General features: G+C 55.0%; 7 protein-coding genes across 7 annotated transcripts; 4 read left to right on the plus strand and 3 right to left on the minus strand.

Annotated features, from left to right (window-relative positions):
• Positions 1 to 629: 629 nt before the first annotated feature.
• PG998_007520 (WD40 repeat-like protein) lies at positions 630 to 2,090 on the plus strand (the record flags this gene model as incomplete). Its single annotated transcript, XM_066874336.1, has 2 exons — positions 630 to 839; positions 1,008 to 2,090. The coding sequence occupies 2 exons, from the start codon at positions 630 to 632 to the stop codon at positions 2,088 to 2,090; spliced, it is 1,293 nt and encodes a 430-aa protein (XP_066730281.1).
• A 524-nt stretch (positions 2,091 to 2,614) lies between these two features.
• PG998_007521 (uncharacterized protein) lies at positions 2,615 to 3,943 on the minus strand (the record flags this gene model as incomplete). Its single annotated transcript, XM_066874337.1, has 1 exon — positions 2,615 to 3,943. One exon carries the CDS (start codon positions 3,941 to 3,943, stop codon positions 2,615 to 2,617), a length of 1,329 nt encoding a protein of 442 aa, XP_066730282.1.
• A 634-nt stretch (positions 3,944 to 4,577) lies between these two features.
• On the plus strand, positions 4,578 to 5,325 carry PG998_007522 (uncharacterized protein; the record flags this gene model as incomplete). Its single annotated transcript, XM_066874338.1, has 2 exons — positions 4,578 to 5,007; positions 5,090 to 5,325. 2 exons carry the CDS (start codon positions 4,578 to 4,580, stop codon positions 5,323 to 5,325), a joined length of 666 nt encoding a protein of 221 aa, XP_066730283.1.
• Positions 5,326 to 6,472: 1,147 nt separating this feature from the next.
• Positions 6,473 to 7,571, plus strand: PG998_007523 (uncharacterized protein; the record flags this gene model as incomplete). Its single annotated transcript, XM_066874339.1, has 3 exons — positions 6,473 to 6,632; positions 6,710 to 7,351; positions 7,417 to 7,571. 3 exons carry the CDS (start codon positions 6,473 to 6,475, stop codon positions 7,569 to 7,571), a joined length of 957 nt encoding a protein of 318 aa, XP_066730284.1.
• A 906-nt stretch (positions 7,572 to 8,477) lies between these two features.
• Positions 8,478 to 9,812, plus strand: PG998_007524 (uncharacterized protein; the record flags this gene model as incomplete). The annotated part of the gene is made up of 3 exons (XM_066874340.1): positions 8,478 to 8,831; positions 8,933 to 9,527; positions 9,628 to 9,812. 3 exons carry the CDS (start codon positions 8,478 to 8,480, stop codon positions 9,810 to 9,812), a joined length of 1,134 nt encoding a protein of 377 aa, XP_066730285.1.
• A 539-nt stretch (positions 9,813 to 10,351) lies between these two features.
• On the minus strand, positions 10,352 to 11,190 carry PG998_007525 (uncharacterized protein; the record flags this gene model as incomplete). The annotated part of the gene is made up of 2 exons (XM_066874341.1): positions 10,352 to 10,790; positions 10,910 to 11,190. The coding sequence occupies 2 exons, from the start codon at positions 11,188 to 11,190 to the stop codon at positions 10,352 to 10,354; spliced, it is 720 nt and encodes a 239-aa protein (XP_066730286.1).
• A 1,301-nt stretch (positions 11,191 to 12,491) lies between these two features.
• On the minus strand, positions 12,492 to 14,477 carry PG998_007526 (aminotransferase class I and II; the record flags this gene model as incomplete). Its single annotated transcript, XM_066874342.1, has 1 exon — positions 12,492 to 14,477. The coding sequence occupies one exon, from the start codon at positions 14,475 to 14,477 to the stop codon at positions 12,492 to 12,494; it is 1,986 nt and encodes a 661-aa protein (XP_066730287.1).
• Between the last annotated feature and the right edge of the window lie 3,458 nt (positions 14,478 to 17,935).

A 17,935-nucleotide genomic window follows, 5' to 3' on the forward strand; every position in this document is an offset into this window, starting at 1 on the left:
AGAGAGTGATTGAAACGACACTGGAATGGTTGCGAACCGGTGATGTATCTGCTTTGGAGCCGGGGCTGTCTTCGCTGTCGTTGACGGTATGCGAGAACAACGCTTATATGTACGGTTTTTTGTACGTACAATATCCAGACGCTCTATTATAGCTGTAGCAAAAGGCATGTGATGACTGATCCGCAACGGTGCTGACCACCAGGGTGCTTGTGGCCATTCAGGTCCTCCAAGCCAAGATGCGGCGCCCCAAGACATGAAATGGGCGCAACCGCCATTGCGAAGCCACGATGCTGCTATAACGGGCATCTCCATCCAGCCAAACTGATCAGCTTCGTAGGGCGACGGTGTGTTAAGGATGACAAAACTTGACAGTACCAATATATTGGGCTGTCACGATACATCAGAACCGCAAAGCCAGGTACACGGACTCTGGCGGGTGCCTGGTTCTGCCTGGTTCTGCCTAACCTTAGATCTCAGCGGGAGCAGCGCCTGAGTCAGCTCGGCGTATAAATCGCACCTGGACAAGCTGAACGACATAAAACCACTCTTCATCTTTCCCATATCTGCCATTTGCAAACAACTAGAATCTTCGCAATTCTTTCACAATAAACTCCCGCGAACCCACCACAATGAGCTCGGCAGCTTCAGCAGACACAATTCTGCCGGCCGACGCCGTGGACACCATCTCGTCCGTATCGTGGTCACCGGCCGCAAACCATCTTGCGGCCGCGTCCTGGGACGGCAAGGTGCGCATCTACGACGTCGCGCCAGGTCCGTCCGCTCGAGCAGCTGCGATGCTCTCCGTGGACAGTCCTGTGCTGAGCTGCGACTGGGCCAAGGTAAGTCCATGAGCTTTCATCTAACCACGCAGTCTTAATTCGATCAACCGAAAACACAAATACCAACCAAAAGTTACCCCTGTTAGGTGAGTCCACGCGGGAAATTGGATTTCTCTCTGCCTTTAGAAGGATCATCTGCGACATACTAACGGCGATGTGTGCACAAAGGACGGAACCATGGTCCTCGCAGGAGGCGCAGACAAGCAACCACACTTGCTGCATTTGGCCACAGGTCAACAAGCTACTATCGGCTCTCATGACGCGCCCATTCGCTCCGTGCGCTTCTTGGACACCGCCGCCCTCGGGGCCTCTTGGCCCTCTACTCATTGCTTTGCGACAGGATCCTGGGACAAGACTGTCAAGTTCTGGGACATGCGACAGCAGGAGCCCCTGATGACGCGGAATTGCTCCGACCGAGTCTACGCAATGGACACCAAGTCGACGCTCCTGGCCATCGCCACCGCGGACCGAAATATCCACCTCGTGGATCTGCGCAGACCGTATGAGTTCTTGCACACGATCCTGTCGCCGCTCAAGCACCAGACACGTGCAGTTTCCGTCTTCCCGGATGGCCGGGGCTGGGCCACGGCATCCATCGAGGGCCGATGCGGCATGAACGCCGCCGATGAAAAGAGCGACGGGAAAAGGTATTGCAAGATGATGTTTTCCCTTTTTGCCAACTATCCGAACATAAACGACCGGATCGAGGCTGCTATTACTATCATTATTACCACTCCTCGTCTTATTCGGAAACTTCGGGTTCTAACACGGCGTCATCGTCTCCGTTTCGCTCTTCGCAGCATCAACTTCACTTTTCGGTGCCATCGCTCCGCTCCCGATAACAATAAATCAACCAATGTCTACGCCGTCAACGACGTGCAATTTCACCCCGTGCACACGACGACCTTCGTGACAGCGGGCTCGGACGGCACATTCCACTTCTGGGATCGCATATCCCACACCCGTTATAAAGCCTACGAGCCCCCTGCCACTCTTTCGACTACTGCTGCGACCACCTTGAGCAAAAGCCCAACCTGGGGAACTGCTAAGGGTGCTCGCAGAAGTCCCGATGACGGCTCGCCTAGAGCCGCTATCACGACTACTGCATTCAACTGCGATGGGTCTCTCTTTGCGTACGCCGTCGGCTACGATTGGAGCAAGGGTCACGCGGCGAATACGCCAAACTACCCAAATCGACTTGTGTTGCACTCCGTCACGGACGAAGATGTGAAGCCAAGGCGGAAAACATAGGAGAAGCGCGACAACAGCGAAATTAAAACCCCAATAATTAGTATTGGGGAAGCCTAGTAACTGGCTACGCTGGGAGGAAAGAATGAAGGTCGTGGCTGACGGTCACTTTTATGGGCTGAGGAAGGGACTGGGGTCATTCACACGTGAAATAAAGAGTCTCCTGAAGATGATCCTTGGATTCAGGGGTAATGGGGGCAAGTACAGATTGCTGGAGGATTTCATTTGTCTTGGATTTTGGTACATATAATATTGTGGAGGACATTTCTCAGCAGGATGGTGCTGGGAAAGCATGGTCACCCATCAAGTGATTGTCGGGGGGGGTTCTTTGATTAAGGACCAGGTTCTGCTGTATCATGCTACGCTTGTGGTCAAGAGCGGGGTGACATACCACCAGAAGGAAGGGTTGGAGTTGAAGCAAACACCTGCTGGTAGTGACACATAAGATAATAATAACCGTTTCCATCCCGTTCACAAACGTCTTCCTCGACAGTCACCCCTATTGTTTAGTCTGCCGACGACATGTATCAGCTGGGCAGCCGCTGGGACCAGACCTCATAGATTCTATCTCGTATCGCCGTGTGGCCGAGAGATCGCGGATGGAAGGTTTTGCCGTAGTAAGTCGGCACATGCCACATCGAGTTCTGCGCCTTGGCCTGTCCGTCGTCGCGTGCGAGGCGCAACATAGGGTCTTCCGCCTTTGACATGGCCATATAGCAAAGCGCAAGCTCGCCCCAGTCGCCTGAGCGCTGCGCAGGTGGTAGACAAGTCACGGGATCAACCAGGACCCCTTCTGCAACAACTTCTTTCGCTCTTAGAAGCAGTGCTTCTGCTCCGATGGAAACAGTGCCGTTTACGGTCCCGTTCCGGTCGACATTGTCCGGGCCGCCGACGAGGAAGAACCAAGTCTCGTTGCGCGCGTAGTCGGGCTCAGCGACGCCGCGCTCGCAGAAACGGTGCCCCTCGAAGGCGGCGTCGTAGTCGACGAAGAGGACCTTGGCGCGCGTGAACTGACGGTTGATGCGGGCGACGGCGTGCTCAATCTTGCGGTTGACGGCGAGCACCATGTCATTCACACGGCGGCGCAGTCTGCGCTTGAGCTTGGGCCCGCGCCACCAGACGCCGAGGCTCATGTCATCGCAGGCTTTCGTTTCGGAATCGAAGAAGCGTGCGTAGCCGGTGACGGTAACGCGAAAGCCGGGTTTCTTCTTCTCCCAGCGCACCTTGTCGAGCAGCTCCGTGATGACAACATACAACCGCTGGTCAAAGTCGGAGCTGTCGAGGCGCGCCTGGGCGTGCGCGAGTGCCGTATCGCACGTGCCCGAGTAGAAGTTGTAGAAGCGGAATATGCAGGCGTTCATGACCTCGAAGAAGCCCAGGTCGTTGCCGCCCACCGTCAGTAGCGCGAAGTCGACTGGCCGCGATGCGTTGAGGGCGTCGATCTGCGAAGCCGCGCCGCCAGTCAGAAGGTCGTCCGTCGTTGACCCCGTGCACGACAGGAACTGGAACGATGTGTTGTTGGGTCCGCCGTGCTTTGCGGCGAGGTCCGAGGCAATGAGTTGTGGGTAGGCGCCCAGACCGTGTCGGCACTCGTCCTCCTTTCCCTCGAAACCGGTGCCGATCCCGGCGCTGTAGGAGTCTCCCAGCGCGGCAAAGCCGACGCTCGGCCGGTTATGGACCGCGCCGTCCTCTAACAGAAAACTTGGCAGTGGCCGTTGCCGCTCTCCATCGTCGTCTATGAACCCCAAGACATGCTGCTTCCCCGAGAAGTAGGTGCGCCGTGACCGAGGTAGGCCCCACCCCGTGACAATGCCCAAAGAAGCCGATAAAATGATGTGAACGTAGTCCAGACGCATGATTTCCGTGGATTCGAAGCCAAGCCTCAGCGCTATGTCGTCGACAACAGCATGCTTTTATAAGAAGTACAAGGTCTGGAAGACCACACTCACCAGCATGTATCTATTTATCTGGAAACGCTGTGAATGTAGTGAGGCAACTGCGATGTGTTGATATATCAGCCAGCGTACCCACGATGTTAGTGAATGAAGCCTGGCTAGCCAATGGAACCTGCACATGCGTCGAGTCCTGGCCAGGAAACCGTCGTCAGCATCAGATGGTGTACCCCGCCACGTGTGGCTCACGCCATTCCACGCGTTACTTAGCTCATACCCTCTAGGCCTCACAAGAGTAGGTATGAGATGAGTAAGTGTTCTGAGGTATTCGGCACATCTTCTCGCGTCCGGGGAATCACAGATTGCAAGCTACGTGGATGGGACTTTCCTAGACCTTGATGAGAAGGTGGCTTTACTGACGGGTCCTTTCCCCTTCCGATTTCTGAAAAGCGCCGCAGTTAAACGGCTGCCTAGCAGGTTTCCATGCACAACGCTGCATAAGATGGCTCATAGCTGGCAGTGACCTGGGGTAAGAACCTGCGAGAGCAGTGCAACCTAATGTGCGATTCTGTGGCCTGGTATTCCCATTCTTTTCACAATGCCCCCATACGAGATCCGTGGCTGCACCGTGGCCGATGCGTCGGGGTTGGCTTACAACAACATAGGAGCCTTCTGGGAAAGCCCGGGATACAAACTCCTCTGGACGGGCCGGACTTTGGAGCATGTAACGGCGAATGCAGCGAAGCGCATGCCCCGAAACCTAGTGAGCGACCGTGCCCACAAACGCCACCAAGTCGTCGTGGACGGGGAGACGGGCGGCATCGTAGGCTACGCCAGGTGGATCCTGCCGGATCGCCTTGTCGGCGAGTGGCTCGAAGCCCAGACTCCAGCCGTGAGCATCGACGAGGAGCAAGGGTTCACGAGGGCCTTCGACAAGGCGGATTGGAGTTTCATTGATCTGCCCGGTATGGATGACCACGTGCACGTGGCCAAGGCCAAGTACTTGGCCGGAGGGAAAGAGTGTCTGGGTGAGTGCGGTGTTCTTCTCCGTTTCGAAACGTGACCTCGAGCGCGGCTGACCAGACTGATTAGAACTCGATTACCTTGCAGTTCATCCTAGCAACAAAGGCCGTGGCATCGGGTCCATGTTGGTGGGAAATGGCGTGGCCGCCGCAGAGAAGATGAATGTTGACATATACATGATGGCCTATGAAGCGGGCCTCGGTGTCTACAAGAAGTTTGGGTTTGAGATCTTGGAGTCGAACGTCCAAGACCTCGCGAGATGGGGCGGTGAGGGCCCGTACGCGACTTACATGATTGAGAAGAAGATGGCAAAAAGAGAGTAGGGTAGACAAGGCCCAAGATCGAGATTGAGATAGGTTCACGGCCGAGTGGGTGCATGTCGCATAAGATGGGATGACAGGCCCCGGCACATTGCGGTTGGGGATATTCGTATTCTAGAACACCACACAGACGAAGCTGAAGCAAGGAAGCGTGGTGGTGCGTCATTCTGCCTCTGTCCCACCTCAGCCGTGCGACCGCCGACCCCAGACTTTGGGGCATCTGGCATTCGCCTGGCCCTCTGGCCCTCTGGCCCTCTGGTGACGTCGGTTTGGCGACGGTACCCCGCCAACGTCATGGGGCTTGGGCGGGACCCGAACATCGAACATCGACGTACCCCTCCTACCCTCCACATACCACCAGAATGAACAAACTGTTTCCCAGCTGCCAGCCTTCCAGCCTGCTTTTTCGCTTCGTCGGCACGCTTGCCCTCGGCGCATCGTGATCGTTACCACCCATGGATCTGGCGGCGGGGGCACGGTAGCCGGCCGCCTTGGTACCCCAGAAACCCATCAGGCCGGGCAGGCTTGGCCAATTGCTTGTCGGAGGCTAGAGGCTTGTCGTGGCCATGCGTAGAGAAAACAGGTTGCCCTCGTGCCAGAACTCGTGCTGCGTGCCTCTCCATATCCGTGATCAAGGGATGCAGGATGGTAGCAAGGATCCCGCAGCCGATGGATGTCTCCCACTTCTGTCCCACTGCGCTGTGGACGGATACCAGTTCCGTCCGGGGGTCGTTTGGGCCATTAGACTGTCGGGCCTTTGCAGGAAGCGTGCTGCGTGCCTAGCCTAGAAGCCTAGCCATGTATGTGCCTATCATAACGCAATTGACCTGTGCTCCATGGAGGGAAGACGTCACTTCACTCCCACCCAGCCTGCTTGTCATCATCAGCCCTTTGTTGTGAGCAGGTAAAGTAAGTAGGAAGTAGGCTAGAACCTGTACCATATAAACGCCGCCCAAGAACCGCCCATCCGTCCTGGGCTTACCTGGCTTCCATCCATTCCATCCATTCCATCCATTTCACTCTTAGAACCATCACTTTCAGCCAACGACCCTGCGGAGATACCCGTTCCCCTTTGCTCTTGACATACACATAAGTCGCGTACGCAAACTACACCAAGCAAGCCGCTTCTACACCCCTTCTTCTAGCTCACATGGAAACCGTCAACAGCATGGCAGCAGCAGCAGCAAAGGCTGTTTGGGGCGAGAACAACGCCACCGCCACCGCCAACAACGAGACCCATGGCCAGGAACCCGTCTCGGGCGCCCAAGGGGACGTGTCCAAGGGTGAGCCCTTCGACAAGGGCAATATCGGTAAGCCATCTCCGCGCTCAACATTCGATGTTCGCGCTGGTGCGTGGATATCGAGTTAACCTTGCCGCATTATGCAGACCCTCAGCCCAGCGCGGCAAGCGTCAACAGCCACGAGCCTTCCGTCGCACCAACTACCACAACCACGTCAACAGGGCCTTCCACCACCGCACCCACCACTACGCCCAAATCAACGGAGCCCTCCACCACCACACCCACCGCATCCACGACAACGGTGCCCCACCATGAGACGGCGCAGTTTGCCAAGACCACGGGCACCGCTGCCGAGTCGGACAAGGTCCCGGATAACAAGGCGACGGAGCTGAAAGCGAAAGACACACCCGCCGACACCTCCAAGGCTCAAAATGACACCCGGGACCCTGAGGACCCCAAGACCAACCCCAAGAATGCGCCCACGGATGTCGATAACACTGGTGAGGGTATCAACGAGGCCCCGAACCTAGATGCCCCCGGTCCTAAGCCCTTGGACGAGCTTGCCCGCGAGCACGGCGGCGACGCTGGTAAGGTCGGTGACACATCCAGCAAGAGCCAGGGCGATACTCTCGGCGATAAGAAGAAGGACGAGGCCGAAGATCCCTCGGACCCACACGCCAAGAGCTCCGGCGAGGGCACTGGAGAGAAGTACGTCAAGACCTCAGGCCTGCAGGCCGATGGTGGTGACTTCGACGCTACGAAGCCGGGAGCCGGTAGGGAGGCTGACCGTAAGTCAACACCGACATTTTCCATTCCATGCATGGGAGCTATTTGTTGATCGTTGAGAACACAGGCCTGCTTGAGCAAAAGGGTATCCACGTCACCAAGGGCGTCCCGGGCAAATCCGAAGAAGAGGGTGCTGCTGATAAGTCCACGGACAAGGACTCGGGATCGGGCGAGAAGAAGGGCACACTTGCCAAGATCAAGGAAAAGCTGCATCGCCACTAGACGGCGTTGTATAATCCATGGCGACTGACTTTTTACGAATTTTAATAGGCGTGTGGTATTGTTGATTATTAAAGCCGACGGAACGGTGCTGACCAGATCGACATGTATAATAATCACGCAACTGTGAACTGTGAACTTTGTTACTATACCCAATTTTATTAAACTATGCGTTGTTCACGTTGCACCGTAAAGTGGCTTTGATATAAAGCCTCTTGGACTGCCGGGACTTCTGTACTATAGACAACTCCGGCCCCCAGCCCCCAGAACTCTTTGTACTCTTCAGTGTCGAGATAACCCCTAATTCATAATGCTTGTTATGAGCCTCATCTGGCCCATATGACGATTCACGACTCATGGAACGGGGACAGAAAAACCAACGGTGCCCAGAGCCGATTTCAGTCGTAAGTTTCCCTACCAAAGCCATATCATCTCTCATGATTGGCCGGGCAGAGGCCGGGGAAAGGAGATAAGAGCAACTTTTGCAGATAGGCACACTCCGCCGACTATGTGCATTCCTTGCAACCTTGCTCGCCATGTGGGTTCGGGATCCTCTACCTGGCCCACCAGGCATGGATAGCCTCACCATGACTACATATACCGCCGAGCATCGGGTGTGTCCGCTGCAGGGCGCGAGAGAGAAGCAATCCCTTCTTGAGTTTTTCTCTGCCTTCGACGATCGCTGAATTGTGGGCTGCGAGAAGTAAACGTCGGTGTGCGGGCTCCCTCGGTGACGTGACGCGGCGATGATGGTGTATAAAGTCAAGGACATGTCTCGCGTCTAATTGCCCGCCGCCCGTCTTCTTTTGGTTTCCCGTAACCCTTGAGCTCTCTCTCGATCATTAGCCAGGACTAGTCAAGAAGCCGCCATTGCCTCAAGTCAAGCTTGGGCAGATCTTGGAGGACGTCATGCACTTCTCCAACCTTGTACTCGCGGGCGCCGCCGTGGTGGCCGCCGCCGCCGCCACCAACACCACCGCTGGGGATGATGGCAAGCCCCGCAAGATGATCCTGGACAATGACTGGGCAAGTGTGGCCTTCCTCCCCATCCTGCAGGCCCTCGACGCCGGCTGGGACGTCGTCGGCGTCGTCGGCGACACCGCCGACTCCTGGTCCCTGCAGACGAGCCTCCACGCTCTCGCCGGGCTCGAACTCGGCAACCTGTCGTCGTGCATCCCTGTCCACAAGGGCGCCGACTATCCGCTCCTGAACACTCCCGAGCTTTTCCAGCTCTGGTCCACGCTTCACGGCAAGCTTCCGTGGGTACGTCTAGAAAGCCCCTCTCGTTCATCCCCCTCAACCTCCGTGATGGGATTAAAAAGGAAAAAAGAATAGTCATACTCAGAAACTGACGCCGGTTTTAGGAAGGTGCCTTTGCGCCTGAGAACGCGACAGCAGAGCAGATGGGCGGGGAGCCAACCTCCGGAGACCCGCGTCGCATCAGCAAGGCTGCCTTCTTCGAAGGGTTCCCCAAGGGCCAGCTGGCGGGCGAGCTCGCCGCGGCCTGGATGGTTGAGCAGGTGCGTGCGAACCCGGGCGAGATCCTGATCTATAGCGGCGGGGCCTTCACCAACATCGCGCTGGCGGTGCGGATGGACCCCGCGTTCGCGTCGCTGACGCGCGGGCTTGTCGTTATGGGCGGCTACATCGACTCGGTGCTGCTGGGCGCCGCGACAGGCCGCACCTTGCTTGAGGCCGACTACGTCTCCGACATCAACCTCAAGATCGACCCCGAGGCTGCCAAGATCGCCCTCACGGCCGACTTCCCGGCCATCACCATCGCCGGTAACGGTGCCAACCAGGTATTCGCGGACCAGCAGTTCCTCGATGAGCTCGTTGAGGTCAAAAACCCGTACACCACGCTGCTGCACGAACACACGGACCTGACACTGCCTTACTGGGACGAACTTGCCATGTATGCGTTCCTGTACCCCGAGCACGTCACGAAGTCCGCGACTTGTAAGTCTCCCTTGTTATCTTCCCTTGGGCACCTCCCCCTCCCCTCCCCTCATGATATCCGACAATGAAAACATGAAGGGAGACCGCTAACAGGATAAAGTCTACTTGGATGTCGACACCGCTTGGTCCAGCCCGTACTATGGAAACATCATCGGCTACCAGAAGGCGCTTAAGCCTGCGGCGCAGAAGCTTCAGAAGGTTAACTACGTGCTTGAGGTTGATGGCGACAACTTCAAGGATACAATCAAGAGGGCTGCCCAGTATCCCAAGAAGTGCCCCCTGTAGGAGTCCAGTCAAGTTAGCTTGGTATGTACCAGCCGCTATATAAGGATATACTTGCTGAAGCTATTTCGATAATTTTTAATACATCTTTTCTCGGTTCCTTTATTCTGGTTGACACATCTCTCTACCTTGTGCTGTCGGCGAGTGGCTGGTCGAAGCTACGAATGGCAGGAGGAGAACAGAGGTTGGTGGGTAAATTGAATAAACTAATGTTGAGCCAGCAAAGCTTTCTGAGATCTTGGGAACTTCTGATTTGAGACGAAGATGTTGCCCTCCCGCGCAAAACTCCCTTGCTTAGATATCCAACCCCTATTATGTCTAACTTCACTGAAAAATAGGTAAAAATAGGGCGTCATATGATGCTCTTACGAACTAAGCATTTCTCAGGGACAACTGATTACTCCTAGGATAAGGAATAAATTTCACATGTCCACCCACAATCTCGTATATGCAATTGATCTCTATGTTCACGATGAATATATACTAAGAGAAGTCCATAAGCAACGCCGACCCAACCCCAACCACCCTTCTCTTACTCGACTCTAACATCCGACGCGGGTCCCGCTCACGACGATGTCGTCGTACCAGAACGTGTTGGTGTCCCCCCCGTACGACTCCCATCCAAAGTAGATGGCGGTGGGCTTGGGCTTGACGGAGCTGCGCTGCCACTGGGCGGCGTTGCCGTTGGACACGCCGGGCTTGGAGGTGAGGCCCGCGACCGTGTCGTTGTTGAGCCAGGTCTCGATGGTGCCGTCGGGTCCCAAATGATACTCGAAGCACTGCCAGGCCCCCGCGGGCAGGGCCTTGGACGCCGCAATGCCCTGCGGGGACAGGTCCGGGAGCGTCGCATCGTCCGACTCGCGATTGTACATTAGGATTTTGCTCTGGCCTCCGATCCGCAGGTGCTTGTTGTTGCCCTGTGCCGAGTCTGGCATGGTGATGAAGGACACGTGCGCGTCCGTCAGGGCCTTGGAAGCTTTTCTAAATTCGGGGAGGAAGGGGTTTCACTGTGTCAGCTATCATCGCGCCCTTCTCTCCTCGCAGTCCAAACCTCTCTAACAAGCAGAGAGTTCTTATTTTTGCTGAAAAGGGCAACTCACAGGTAAGTCCTCACGTAGATGTCGCCGCTGGGCACCGACTTGGTGCCGAAGAAGATGTGGCCGCAATACCCGCCCGCGCCGTCCACCCGCATGGAGTTCTTGCCGCTGTGGGCCGTGGAGCTGTCGAGCGTGACCTTACCGCCCTGGTTGCAGTCATTGGCGTACGTGGGCCATTTCGCCTGGTCCCAGCCGTTCTCGAAGTCCTCAGAGACCTGGGCTAACGAGAAGGGCGCGAGGGCCAGGGCGATCCCGGCGACAGCAGCAGCAGCTTGTCGAACCATAATTCTCCTTTTGTCAGTGGCGAATTACCTGAGCTGGTCTGTTGATGTTGTTTTTGTTGTCGTAGTACTTGGCTTTATGTAAAGAACGAAGTGTGAGTGTGTTTGTGTTCACTTGGAGTTCACAGGGAGAACCCTCTGGCTGTTTATGTAGTTCTCACTGATGCCCCTCTCGCTACCGCTTTGGGAATGACACTCTATCCTCTACAACGGGACGAATGATGCGAGGCTCGTCAGACACGATGGCATGGGGAGAGGGAACTTGCCATAGCTGGGCATATGTGGGGGAGGCCCTGCCAACTACATCCATGAGTGGAGTATATAATATATTATACCTGCAGCTTTGCAAGGAGCCATGCGATAGATATACAGTACGCTGAAACACTAGGCCGAGCCGGGCGTCGGACACGAACTGGCGGGACGTGAACTGACGGGGTGGTACCTAGACAGGAAATCAGATCCCACGCCTCCGTGACAAGCTCACCCTAGACGGTCGTAATTAGCCGCCAAGCCGGTGGCCATTCCTTTATGGGGTGGAGATTGGCCGCGACAGCCCGGCCCGCTGAAGAAGTAAACGGAACACCTCGCTCCGTGTCCACTGCCGTTGGTAGAAGAGATCGTTGAAATAATCTTTCCGTTCGACATGAGGTGCCATGGGGACGATTTCTTCTGCACGGAACTCCGGATTGCCCAGCGTCAAGATTATAAATATCCCCGATTGTACCAACAAGGCAGAATGCAGCAACGAGTCGGACTACACGAACATGGTAAGCGGACAGGTTATGAAGGTAGCAATGGTATATTTAGCGACAGTTGCCATTTGCGTACATGAATTCTAAGTCTATATACATACATTCCCTTCCGTGTTAGGGCTCCTCGCAACATGCCCCGCCAGCCGTCTCGTCATACAAGTGAGCAGCAGCACACAACTGTGCCGCTTCACTGGCGTAAAAACGAGGTAACCCTCCGGGCAGGGAGGATTGGCAAACGAGGCTAGTTGATCATTAAACGGACATTGATGCGTTAACGACAATTACAGCATATGGGGTATCTCTTGCTTGTTTCATGCATTTCGAAAACATTTTGTTCAAGGCCTTGCTCGCTTGTTTGGGTTGCTGTCTTGGCAGGAGGTCGACGTTCAAATGAAGTGAAGTGATAAGCGAATGTCGGCTTAACCTCAACCAATCCTGAAGAGCATAGGCCCAGTGCGGCATAAATCCACGACTCCGGAGTTTTTGATCAACTCTCAGGTACCGTGGCAGGCTATGGTGATAGCTTCGTTGTGATGTCAGACTGATGGCCGTTTACCGCAGGGTGCCCTTGCAATCGGCGGCACCAACAGCGATGACCTCTTCAAGAGGCCAACGAGGGGGCTCAAAGACATTTTCGAGGCCATTTTCTTTGCGCCATTGCTCTTCGTTCTCAGGGGTGATGCCGGCTGGAAGCTTCTGGCCACCAGCAACACCGGTCGAAAACTTGAGTTGAAGGATGTCACCAACCTCTTGGCAGGCAGCGAGAACCCGGTCCATATCATCCTTGTTATGGGCCGAAGAAATGCAAAAGCGCACACGAGAGCTGATGAGGGGGGTGGCAGGGTATCCAACAATAACGACAGAGATCTTGCGCTTCAGCATCTCGTGGCTAAAGGCAGACATCTTGCCAGGGTTGTACAAGGGGACGGGGATGATAGGAGAATCGTCATGACCGTAGACGATGAAACCGAGTCGCTTGAGACCAAGTCGAAGATATCGAGAATTGAAGGCAATGCGCTGCAGGCGCTCTTCACCTTGGCCAGGTGCGAGTTCTCCGGTGATGATCTTGAGAGAGGCAGAGATTTGCATGAGTACGGATGGGGCAGGCGACTCTCCGAGCTGGGTCGCGGCGTTGGTGCTTCGCAGCTTGGCAATGATATGGGGATCAGCAGCGACATAGCCACCGTTCGCGCCGAAGGACTTGGTCAAGGTGCCCATGAGGATATCGACTTTAGCCGGGTCGACGCCGAAGTAGTCGCAAACACCGCGTCCGTTGGGGCCGAGAGCTCCCACACTGTGAGCCTCATCGATGAACAGGTAGAACTTGTAGGTTTCCTTGAGCTTGAGAACACCGGGCAGATCGCACATAGTTCCCTCCATTGAGTACAGTCCCTCGATAGCAACGAGAATCTTCTTCCAGGGGCGATGGGTGCGGGGTTGGCCTTGGGCAATGGCCTCACGCAGCCTCTTCTCCAGATCGGCCATGTCGTTATGCTTAAAGGATCGAATGACAGCGCCAGACAATCTTGCGCCAATACGGATGGAGGCGTGGTTCAGCTCATCAGAAATGATCAGGCAACCCTTGGAGACCAGAGCGGGGAAAGAACTGGCATTCGTGACGAAACCCATAGAGAAAACCATAGCAGCGGGCTTTCCGACGAAGGCGGCGATTTCCTTCTCGACCTCTACTGCGAGGTCCGAAGTACCGGCATCCGCACGCGGCCCGCAGAAGCTCAAACCATACTTTCGCACACAGTCCTCGACAGCATCCGCGCAAGGGCCTTCGGACTGGGCGAACCCGAGGTAGTTGTATGAGCTCAGGTTGAGGGTTTCAGTGGTAGTGCCGGTGTACGTGTAAGAGGCATTGAAGTCGTGCGAGACTCGGTCCATGAGAGAGATGTAGCGACCAGGTACGCCGGTGCTGGTACGGGCGAAACAGTCGTCGATTCGAAGCTTAAGACGTCGCGTGTAGAAACTGTCGAAGTCGTCGGTCAAGGGAGCGTATCCGTTAGACGCCTTGAGCTGTTGATACATAGGCTTCTTGCTAAAGCGCTTGCCGAAGAAATCGCGAATGTGGCCCAGCAAAATGAGCAACAGGTAGCTGATGTAGGTGGTGAGGACAAAGTAATAGGGGGGCTCGTCGATGATGGGGGCCTTCAGGCCGCCGTCTCCGTGATGCTTGCTGACATATCGGTGGCTCGGATGGATGAGAGGACCGAACTGGGCATCGGCGCGTCTCTTGATCTGGACCTCCTCAGACGAGGGCGGTTCGAACAGAGTGGTCGTCGGCTCCTCCGGGTTGACTTCGCCAGCGGTAGCAGTTGATAGCGAGATGCTAGGTAGGGCCAGACTCGGCGCCGTGATCGAGGGCTGCATGGCCTGCAGGGTTTGTTGGGCCGACGCCTGCTCCTTTCGCGGTGTACCCGAGAAGAACTGGGCCAGGCGGTTGCCTTTGGACGTCGAGGGTCTTCTCTCGCCGATTTTCTCGGTTTGTGGCATGTTATTGGAGGTGAACGGGATGGAGATTCTTCGGGGCATGTCTCTGTCTCGAGTTGGCGACTGTTCGGATTCAAGCTTTCTACCCAATTGAGGGACTAGAGATGCGTTCAGTATTAGCAGGTACAAGACAAGTCAATTAGATGCTACAGTGGCACGTAGGAATGGGTGCATTGCAGGGTTGGGTTGGTAAAGGTGTTGATCGAGGTGAACATGTCGCCAAACTAGGATGCCTGTGCGTAATCAAACGACACCGCCTTAAGCTTGGCATTTGGTCCTCGATGTCTCCCATTCACCGCATGCATGTGTTTTAGTGGCGTTGGACGGCAACGCCCAGGCATTCCTTCCGGGCAACTCACTCACCTTAATCGCTTCCGGATTGCGGACCAATTGACAGCAAGTGCCTATTGGAGGTCGTCGACGTCGAATAGAGCTTATCCGTCGTAAGCGAGGAAAGCGCAGAGTCGATGGGTAGGTTGGGATGTGATTATGTATGGATGTTCAGAGATTATTAAAGATAATGGAGAAAGGAGTGTGGCGGGAGTAAACCCCGTGGGCGGCAATTCCTTGGCTCTCTTGAAGTAAAAAGAAGAGGACCTGGTTGACGAAAGCCAGTAGCAAGAACGGCTCGAGGTATTTCGACCTTCGAATTGAAGCAATTGCGAAGAGAGAATTTGACCGACGAGCTGGCTTGACTGGACTGGACTGGACTGGCGGGAAAGGCAACGAACCGGCTAAGGAAGGAGAGGGAAAGAGACTGGCGGCGGGCCTGGGAGGGACGAGAGCTATTATTATTGATTTGCAAGTCGCTAAGAAATCCCAGTCGATCCGACAGAAAATGCCCACCCAAACCCCCATGTCCCATGTCCCATGTCCTTGCTGTGTTGTGTTGCGTTGCTTGCTGTTCATTAATAAGACCTACGGTATCTAATGTAAGCCCAGTGCCCAGAGAACGGAACCCGCCAATGCAAATTGCATTCATGTATGTATATACGCTTGTTCCATCCAGTATCTTATCTACCTGCGTCTAGTATCGTGTGTGAACGTCTGCCTGCTCTTGTCGCTTGTCGCTTGTCGCTCGTGTTCCAATACATACATACTTGCATACCTTGCATAAAGTAGGGGGTGCAGAAAGCAGAGCGGAAAGCAGACTCCTGCTGCGAGCCGGGAGGCCTGGGCCATTGTCCGACTGTCATTGCCATATTCCGCCTGATCCGAGCCGCTGGCCCACACGACAACCCATACCAGAAACCAAGCTCCCCACCCAAAGCCCGCGTTACTCGCGAACCAGAGCGCGAGTTGGGCTCTGCAACTGGAGCCCGCCATTTCGGCTTTTGGATCCAAGGGGCCCAAGGGCAGTCCCAAGGGGGCGTAGATGATCTGCCACCCCCATCCCCCCGAGAAGAGAAGATGATCACAGCTAGCATTTAGTTTCAGGGGGGCTGCTCCCCGTTCGCATCGTTCGCATCGCATGTTGCCCTGCGTTCTCGGCTGCTCGATTCTACTAACGCATGCAGCATGGGAACTGCAGCGCCATGTGACGGTGTGACCAGGAAACGCCCTGGCCGTTTGGTATACCGAAAGGCAAAAAACCAAGGCTGGAGAGATTGATAAGGGTTCAATGACAGCATCTTCTTCATGTGGCCATCGGTGACTGATGACGCGAATCGCGATGCAGGCTAGCAGCTTGTTTTCGTTGTTTCACCGACTACTTAATTCCATGAGATTGTTGATTGTGGTTGCTGGACCACTATGGCCTTGCCGGAGATAAAAGAGGCTGACGCTTGTATTCAATTTTAAAAACACGATCCAGCTCTTTCACAACCGCCCTAGCAGTTCCCACCCTGGGCCTTGGCCATCATCCTCTTTCACACACGCACACACACTTTGCCCGACGGGGTTCGGGTTTCTGCGTCGGGCACACACAACTGCCTCCTGCCCGCAAATCTTATCGCCCTTTGCTGAGGCATGGCATGGCATACATAGGCATCGAACGATTCCGACCTCGTCGGAAGACTCGGTCTTGTGCTGTCGTCGACTAGACCAATTTAGAGTACGTAGTCATGAGCTGGTACTCATTATGCATGCAGGCTACTTTGCTAGTCGGATGTAGTCAATTCAGCATCAGATCATTGGCGACCCTCGATCGCTAAGCTAGCAGGTCGTGACTAGAGATGGCAGCACAGCGACTTGCAGTATACCATCAATACAAGTGATCGCACGCAATGATGCCATGATTGGCTCTGCACTACGCCAATCTGCCATGGGCACGCATCTTGATTGGTGAGCACACCCAGAGACATAATTCGAGCTGGGCAAACGAGCAGCCACTGGCCAATCAAGTACACGGCCTAGCCTATTCATTGAGGTGAACATTGGCCCTGGTATTGCAAGATTTCAACCAACATACACAAGTATTCTTGCGTAGACTCGCCAGACCAATAAACACACCCACTACCTCGTGGCCTCCATTGCCCGATAAGAGGCGGAGTCTGCTTGGGCCGTGCCATACATCGTGATCGAAGGGATGGATTTGGTGACCGTGCCATGACTAGATTATGTTACCATATGTACATAAGTGAGCACGACACGGCAACCTCATTTCGCCTCCTACCATATCAGCGCCTAGTACGCAATGTTACACGATCCTTATCAAGATACGTGAGCCAGGCGATCCCCCGTGCTTCGCGCCCCGCCGATGATGGAGAGCTGGAGATTGAGCCTTACGGGGCTGATGGATGGGTTGCGGGTGGTATACAAGAACAAGCCTCTTGAAGCATGCTCGTGGAGCCGATTCACGTATCTTCGGGAAACATATACGGGTATGTATCGAAGCCACCGGACGGTCACTGTCGTCTTCCTTCCTCTGCAGGTGTGTCTGATGAGCTTCTTCACACTTCGATCGCGGACGCCATCATACCGCGTAGCCGGGTGCTCGTTCCAATACTTTGGCCAGACGGAGTTGAATACTCCAAACGACGCCTCATGGCAAACACCGTCTGCGATCAGCCCTCGCTGAGTACAAACGAAAAAAGGTGACAAGATCCTCTAAAAGATTATAGAATGCGCGCCGATTTGCGGCTTGGGTAGTAGGGTTGCAATGAAGGATGAGACCGAAGACAGGCAGAGACGCCAGTCTAGCTGCAACAATCCACCTTGCTCTGGCTTTGTGTATAGTTCAATAGGAGGGATAACGCAGCGGTATCGTATCTGGGGATCAGGCGTGTTGACACCTACTTGTATGTAGACATCGTCGGCTTTTAGCGGACGGGCGTGGTGCTTGGTGGGGCAGAGTCGGCTGGAAGGCCAAAGTTTACTTCCCTATTCCTTTCCCCCCACCAAACCGTAGCTCACCAAACTACCCCGTGGGAAAGACCATCTAGCTCCATCTGCCACCGATCTTCGCCTTCTTGTCTTCATTCTTGTCTGTTTATCGCGAACTGGATACTCCAACGGATATATCCACAGTCGCTTTTCAGCTGATACGCCTCCTTTCCCCC

The sequence above is a fragment of the Apiospora kogelbergensis genome, assembly GCF_038363985.1.
Source record: "Apiospora kogelbergensis strain CBS 113332 chromosome Unknown utg000005l_segment0_segment0, whole genome shotgun sequence".
NCBI classification, from domain to species: domain Eukaryota; kingdom Fungi; phylum Ascomycota; class Sordariomycetes; order Amphisphaeriales; family Apiosporaceae; genus Apiospora; species Apiospora kogelbergensis.